Source organism: Salvia splendens, unplaced genomic scaffold (assembly GCF_004379255.2).
Source record: "Salvia splendens isolate huo1 unplaced genomic scaffold, SspV2 ctg1056, whole genome shotgun sequence".
Classification (NCBI taxonomy): Eukaryota; Viridiplantae; Streptophyta; class Magnoliopsida; order Lamiales; family Lamiaceae; genus Salvia; species Salvia splendens.
In genome coordinates this window covers 1-6,716 of record NW_024598599.1, presented here as the reverse complement: position 1 = coordinate 6,716, position 6,716 = coordinate 1, and the positions used below count along the sequence as shown (strand labels likewise).

The following is a 6,716-nucleotide window of genomic DNA, read 5'->3' as shown; positions in this document are numbered from 1 at the left end:
ATAACGACTAGCTTGGTCCGGACCATGCATAGGTGGCATAGCACGACCGATCCGGTGTACAAAAGGATGTTGAAGGATGTCGTCGATGGATGTCGGTGCGATTTGGGGATGCCACCCATTGGAGATGATGGCGCCGAGATCAACGGCGGGGACGACGGGGGCAGCACGGGTGACGAGGACAACGCGGAGTGAGCCGAGAATGTATGACTATGTATTTTTTTTGTTTTATTACTATGTAATTTTTTTTTCGAAGCATGTATGTTTTTTTTAATGAAGTTGTTAATTTTTCCCGTTCGTATTCGTGTTGAAATTTTATTTTCGTAAACGTAAATTGCTTTATTTGTGAATTTGTGATTTTTTTTATTGCGGGAAGTCCTAGTGGGAAGGGCGATGGGAAGGGCGGATTGTGCAGGGGAAGTCCTAGTGACGTGGCAGTGGGATGAGAAGTTCTAGTGACGTGGCAGGAGGTGTTTTTGGGAAGTCCTAGTGGATGTCCGAGTGGGACATCCGGGCATTGGAGATGCTCTTTACTCTATTGCTTCATCACCACACCTAATCTTCTCAATTTAGTGCTCCTATATTTTAGTAATTTTGCGTTGTGCAAGACTGTTTTGTTACACTGCCACCTCTACAATCCTAAATTTGATTTCAATTTTTAATGGCAAAAGATGGCATGTTTTTAGTATTTTGTCAGCTCCCTTAGAGATAAGCTCTCTCTCTTTCTCACAACTAACTTAGTCTTGCATTAATAGTGCATGCAATTAACTAATACTAATATTTTGTGAATTTCTGCACCCTTTGAACGCAATGCAGTGGCCTTGACAGCCTCCATATTTAGACATGAGCAACACCTTATTCATATATAAACAATACCTCTCTCTCTCTCTCTTAGTGTGTGTGTGTGTGTGTGAAGATGGAAAAGGAAGAACAGAAGTTGGAGGAGCAAGAAGGTGAGGAAACCAATCCCCTGGTGAGAAATTCAAAAAACATCCCTGCAGAGAGTGATTGGGTTCTTGACAATGAAACAGAAGCAATTAATGGGGACAAGAATTTCAAGGAAAATCTTGTTTGCCATGACAAAGCTGCAGGTAGGAATACAAGCATTTTTAGCAACATTTAATGGCTCCTTATTTTTATTTCTATCTTTTGTCAGTGTCTCTTATAAAATTCTAATTTTCTTGTGCCTTCAACTGCACTCCATAACCCTACATGTCTGTAAAATATGTGGTAGTATAAAAGAAGTAAAGGGTCCCTCTCCAATGTTCATATTGTTTCCATATATATTTTTGAGTTGTGGCATGTGGTTTGTTTTCCTTCGTTTTCTTGACCTCAATCAGATTTGCAGGTTAGCAGTTGAGACCACCAAAACAATTGGTTTGTCTCTCACAAATTTCTGTTGTGTATGGAGTTGAATTCTTGGATATGCAATGCTGTGAATGATTGGTGGTTTTTGTGTCTCAGATTTTAGTTCTACTTAGCCTTTGCATCTAAGAAAACCAACGAGTTAACGGAAGTAAGGGTAGTGAAGGATCAACTGCAAGCTGGTAGTTTGGTGAGTTGGGTAGGTTCTGAATGATTGCTGTTTAGTGTAAAGCAATGAGGGTAGAGTTAGAATGATTTTCTTCAATCTCTGTTTCGAATCGACCTATGCATTTTCTCAAATTGATGTACCGAAAAGTGAGGAACATTGAGTTTCTTGGCATTTTGGATGGAATTTCTATAAACGTTAGGCACTATTTTTGCAATTGTGACATTTGCAATCTGATTTTGTGGATGAAGGAATATGGAAGTGTCGAATCTGCCCTTGGACATACGCCAATGGAAGTGTCTGTGTTGATCATTTTCAGAATCGTAGAGGACTGCTGCATAACCTGACAAATATCAAAACTTTTAATTTTGTATATGAAGGTCAGTAGATATCAGAATCGCACGAAAGTGTCGTGGTTAAGATACATACACCTCAGAGTGTCTCAATCCTTCAATCCTTTAGTTCATGTAGGAATGACTTAAACATTGTTAGTGAATACTATGTTTCTTCACTGCACATTTATGCTTCTAGTAACAAATAAAACGCCAACTCTTGTCCCCTTTTTCACTCTATTGCTTGTCTCCTTTATCTGTTTATGGGCGAAATTGTGCTGACGTAAGGCTCTATATAAGTGTATGGCGTTATAGTTGTTCTCTCGGTGTGATTTTCAGGTTTAGGTGTTAATCCTATTTGTAAGACGCAAATCGTGGAAGGTCATGCGCGTACAACACATGACGCCTCATCTCTTGATCCCGTGATTCAGTTCAATGGTGCTTCTGTCATAAACAATCAGCACAAGGAAGAGGTCGAGGAGAATGGCGTTTCTAGTTCAGATGTCCGGCCTTCAGACAGTTCATCTCAAGAAGGTAAGTATGATATGAGCTTTCTAATACTAGTAAGATCAAGAAATACAGATAATGATGAGGATCTGAAATTTGCAAAACTGTTTACTCACATTGTTTTGTAGATTTGGTTGCAAAACCTGTAAAACACGTCTCGTCTCTTGATCCCGTTGTTGAGTTCAATGGTGTATCCATTATTAGCGATCAATACGAGGAGGGGGAGGAGACTGAGACGGATGGCATTTATGAAACGAGTCATGAGCCTTCCAAAGAGATCGAGAGTGCAGAAACCGAGGATGATCTGGAAATAACAGAGTTAGATGTCGAAAGAGTCATACGGAACCAAACCACACATGATCTGCATTGTCCCAACTGCAACTCTTGCATAACAAAGAGGGTTATTCTCACCAAACGGAAGCGCATAGTAAGGATTTCCGATGAGGAGGCTAAGCGTCCCAAACAGGAACAGAAGCCATAGGGACTGTTTTGTCCGAGGAACAAGTTCATCAAGAAGGGGAAGTTGGTGACCAAGATGCCCAAACACCACCAATCGATGAAGATGACCGTGACAGAGGGGCAACTATGTTTCGTTGCTTATCATGCTTCAGCATTTTCATTCCAACTGGTTAGCAACTTTTCTTTTCTTTGTGCAAATAATGTTGCTATTTTGTAGTACTCATGAGTGGGAAATGTAATGCAGGTGATGGATTCAGATTGTTCCGATCATTTGGTGGGAAAAGTGGGAAAGAAAATGCACGGGACAGTCAAGCACCAGATGTAAAGAAGAGCTGGTTCGATATGTTTAACCCGAATAGGCAGAAAACACCAGTTGAGTTAGGTACTTTTTTCCCTTTCGGATCATATGAGTGGTGTCGTGCCTGCAGAGAGCGGAGTCTGGTGAATGCATATAACTCGGTTCTTTCACATGCAGGAAGTAGTTCTGAGACCAATGTGCAACAAGTTAGCTCAGGCATTTTGTCATCTGGTCCTGCTCGTGAAAGTGGCCAATCATTAATTTTAATAAATACGGCCGCAGAAACTGCTGCACACGAAGGCAGGGACCTAACTATTCCCGGCCTAGACCATCTAAAACTCCCTTTGTTAGTAGGTACTGTTTTTTAACTACATTTTCACATCATGATATTTTAGCATTGTTCAGTTAGTTTAGTATTTGGGTGACTGCTGTAATGACTTGTCTACCTCAGATAATACGAGGTCGGATGATGTGTTGGCCGCGGATCAGCAAATGGCCTCAAAACCTGGCCAGGGAGTTCAGACCAGTCGAGACAAGGACATCATCCAGCTCCCACAATCATCAGTTTCAATGGCTGAAGACGTGGATGGCACATTGAATATCTCGGTATCTGTTCCTCACGACGAGCAAGACGTTAGAGCCACAATTGTGACTACATCTGTTCTAGACAAGCCACTCAGAACTGGAAACACTTCAGAAATAGGAGATGCACCAGCTGCACAAGGTAAGTTTAATTGCGTGTTCACTGTAAAGAGACGAACGAGGTCCTTGTGTTTCTCGAGTTAAGTATCATGAAATCTTGATGCAGGTGAAGGCAATGATACCAGGATAACGATAGATGCGCATCCACCTGCGACTGTAATACCTCCTCCGACAGCATCCCAGTTGGGAACTCAAACTAGTACTGCTGATAGAGAAGGGCGTGGAGCGAGAGAAGAACGCAAAGTTGAAGTGATTAAAAGCATCGTATACGGTGGGCTGGCAGAGACCATGACTAGCCTTAGTGTCGTATCATCAGCCGCTGGTGGAGGTGCAGCCACATGTATGAATGTCGCTCACAATCTCTACTATTACATGCACAACATAACCATAGTGTTTTTCATTCAAAATATGAAGTATTATTGCTTATCCCGATCTACAATGCCACCATTTGCAGTGAATGTGTTAACTCTGGGAGCTGCAAATTTGATTGGAGGTCTTTTTATCATAGCTCACAATGTAAGCTGTTTTACTCGTCTAGTCCTTCGAATACTCAATTATATGTATTGCCGCTCCCTATGGATTTGTTCTCTGCATGAATGTGCAGCTCTGGGATTTAAGATGCGACCGCCTCGAGGAGCAGCTCTCCAACCAAATAACCGAGCAAGAGGATCGTTACAGACAGCTCCTAGGCCGGAGGCAGAATTTTACGCTTCATGCTGTTGTCGCCATAGTATCATACATCTTGTTCGGGTTGATGCCTCCAGTCGTGTACGGCTTCTCATTCCGCGAGTCTGACGACAAACAGTTGAAGCTTTTGATGGTGGCAGCAGCTTCCCTTGCGTGCATACTTGCGCTAACTATTGGAAAGGCCTATGTGCAGAGGCCTCCGAAGCCTTACTTGAAAACAGCCATGACCTTCTTGATTCTTGGGATATCAGTCTCGGGCGTGTCGTACGCCGCTGGCGGATTAGTTGAGTGCCTGCTGGAAAAGCTCGGTCTGTTCGGGCAGAGCTCAGCAGCTCCTAACTTCCTTGTGCCGGAGATGAGACCAGTTGCCTCGGGATGGGCCTCCGACTGAATGCTCTCTCCTCTCTGTAGTCACATGTTTTTGTTGGAGCTGGAATAAGTTTTTGCTAGTTATGGAACCCCTTTATCCAGACCTCGTAATTTATTTTATTTTTATCTTGTACTTGATCTTATTTCACATAGGAATTTTCATAAGTCTAGTCAATGTCGTCTCTAATGTGCAGGTCATGTGTATTGATAAAGCAAACTTCCCATAAAGGGTTTGGACTCTCAATAAAGGACACAAGCATGCGACACTCTAGATAAAGCTCTCTATATGGAACCAAAACAGTGTAGAAATCCTATAATAAATGACAAATATGGATTTCTAACTCCTACTATTCAAGTTTACTATCATAATACAGCTCGACAGTTTACAAACATAAAAAGGCCAAAAACCTGCTGTGAGGAAAGAAACTGCACAAAGAAGCAAACTTGGTACAGCGAGCTGTTTACGAACTCTTGTCATCTGATCCATGATTCAGTTGATGCAGCTCTTGCCTGCTTTTACCTCTCTTGATTTTTGCCTTAACCTTAGATTTCGTTATTAGAGTCTGCACCGTGTTAGCAAAATTTCCAACAGCCATGACTATGAGAAGAACCCCGCATGTAATTACCTGAAAGTTGTACGTAGAAATCATGTAGGTGAATAAGATATCAAAATAGTACTTCCTCCGTCCCATAGTAGATGGCATAGTTGAAGAATGACACGGGATTTTAGGAGATGTTGTTTTGTGTGTTAGATGGAGCGAGAAAATAGTATATTTATATTAACGTGAGAGAAAACTTTTTCTAAAAAAGGAAATGTGACATCTTTTGTGGGACAAACTAAAAAGAAAGTGTGACATCTATCATGGGACGGAGGGAGTAGGAAAAAAATATTTGATGAAACTGAATTTGGACATCAACATATACAGTATTGAAGAAGTATGCAACAAAAATTCCACGACGTCATATGTTTAAAATTTAAATAACTACTTTACCTGCCAATCCAAATTGGATCCATTTAGAGCAGTATTAAGCAACAACACACCAACATAGGCTTCAAATCCCTGAAAACAGAGGACAAGGGTCATGATTTGAGGATAAATGTTGGCTATAGTGCAGCCATGAGTATAGATGAGAAGCAACAAGAGTGGCTATGAAAACATTCATGGGTCTCAACTTAATGAGCGTACATAAAGATTTGCAAAAATATCACTCGCATGAGGAGTTGATTCCAACAAAATATAAAGAAGGGGTAGTGTTCTCTTGTTACTAATACGAGAATAAGGGATTTAACAGACCTGCAAAACAAAAAGTATTGGGCATAGCAGAAGTAGCTGGCCCTCAACTCCAGCAGTTTCTCCCCAAACAACATCCATCCTCCTAGCCTACATTTAGCAATAGTTGAACATTATTGACAGGATATGTTAAAATATTGTGCTTCAATCATTTTGAAGGATTATCTCCCTCTAGTCTTGCCCATGAGTGAAGGCAATAACTCATGTAAGAATCACACATTAGACATAAAAAGGTTACAAACATAAATATATTTATTTAAGAAAAGGATAAACTATATAAGGATAATCGAACAGACAACCATTTTGCAAGTTTACATGTAGTAGAAATCTAAACATGTATTATGTATCTTGGCAACATGAACTCAACAAAGGAGTCAATTTTTTTTAAAAATATACTCCCTCCGACCCATGTTACTCGCATTTTTCATTTTAGGCCGAAAATTTGGGATTGATTTTTAAGTGTAATTAAATTAGAATTTTAAGTGTAATGAGACATCACTTAATAAAGGAGCTCTTAACTTAATCTAACATATTAATTAAAT

At 40.6% G+C, this 6,716-nt stretch overlaps 1 protein-coding gene and 1 pseudogene across 1 annotated transcript; one reads left to right on the top strand and one right to left on the bottom strand.

Moving 5' to 3' along the window:
* Nucleotides 1–709: 709 nt before the first annotated feature.
* LOC121788479 lies at nt 710–4,932 on the top strand (annotated as a pseudogene).
* Nucleotides 4,933–5,126: 194 nt separating this feature from the next.
* On the bottom strand, nt 5,127–6,284 carry LOC121788481. Its single transcript, XM_042187144.1, has 3 exons — nt 6,178–6,284; nt 5,875–5,943; nt 5,127–5,508 (listed from the first exon to the last, which is right to left on the bottom strand). The coding sequence occupies exons 1-3, from the start codon at nt 6,253–6,255 to the stop codon at nt 5,344–5,346; spliced, it is 312 nt and encodes a 103-aa protein (XP_042043078.1). The 5' UTR covers nt 6,256–6,284; the 3' UTR covers nt 5,127–5,343.
* Nucleotides 6,285–6,716: the final 432 nt, after the last annotated feature.

What these genes read in the sequence shown, in the direction of transcription:
- LOC121788481 (XM_042187144.1), bottom strand. Translation starts at nt 6,255, where the DNA reads ATGGATGTTGTTTGGGGAGAAACTGCTGGAGTTGAGGGCCAGCTACTT. An exon ending in CAATACTTTTTGTTTTGCAG is followed by an intron (nt 5,944 to 6,177) that starts GTCTGTTAAATC and finishes CTCTGTTTTCAG; the next exon opens with GGATTTGAAGCCTATGTTGG. An exon ending in GATCCAATTTGGATTGGCAG is followed by an intron (nt 5,509 to 5,874) that starts GTAAAGTAGTTA and finishes TACAACTTTCAG; the next exon opens with GTAATTACATGCGGGGTTCT.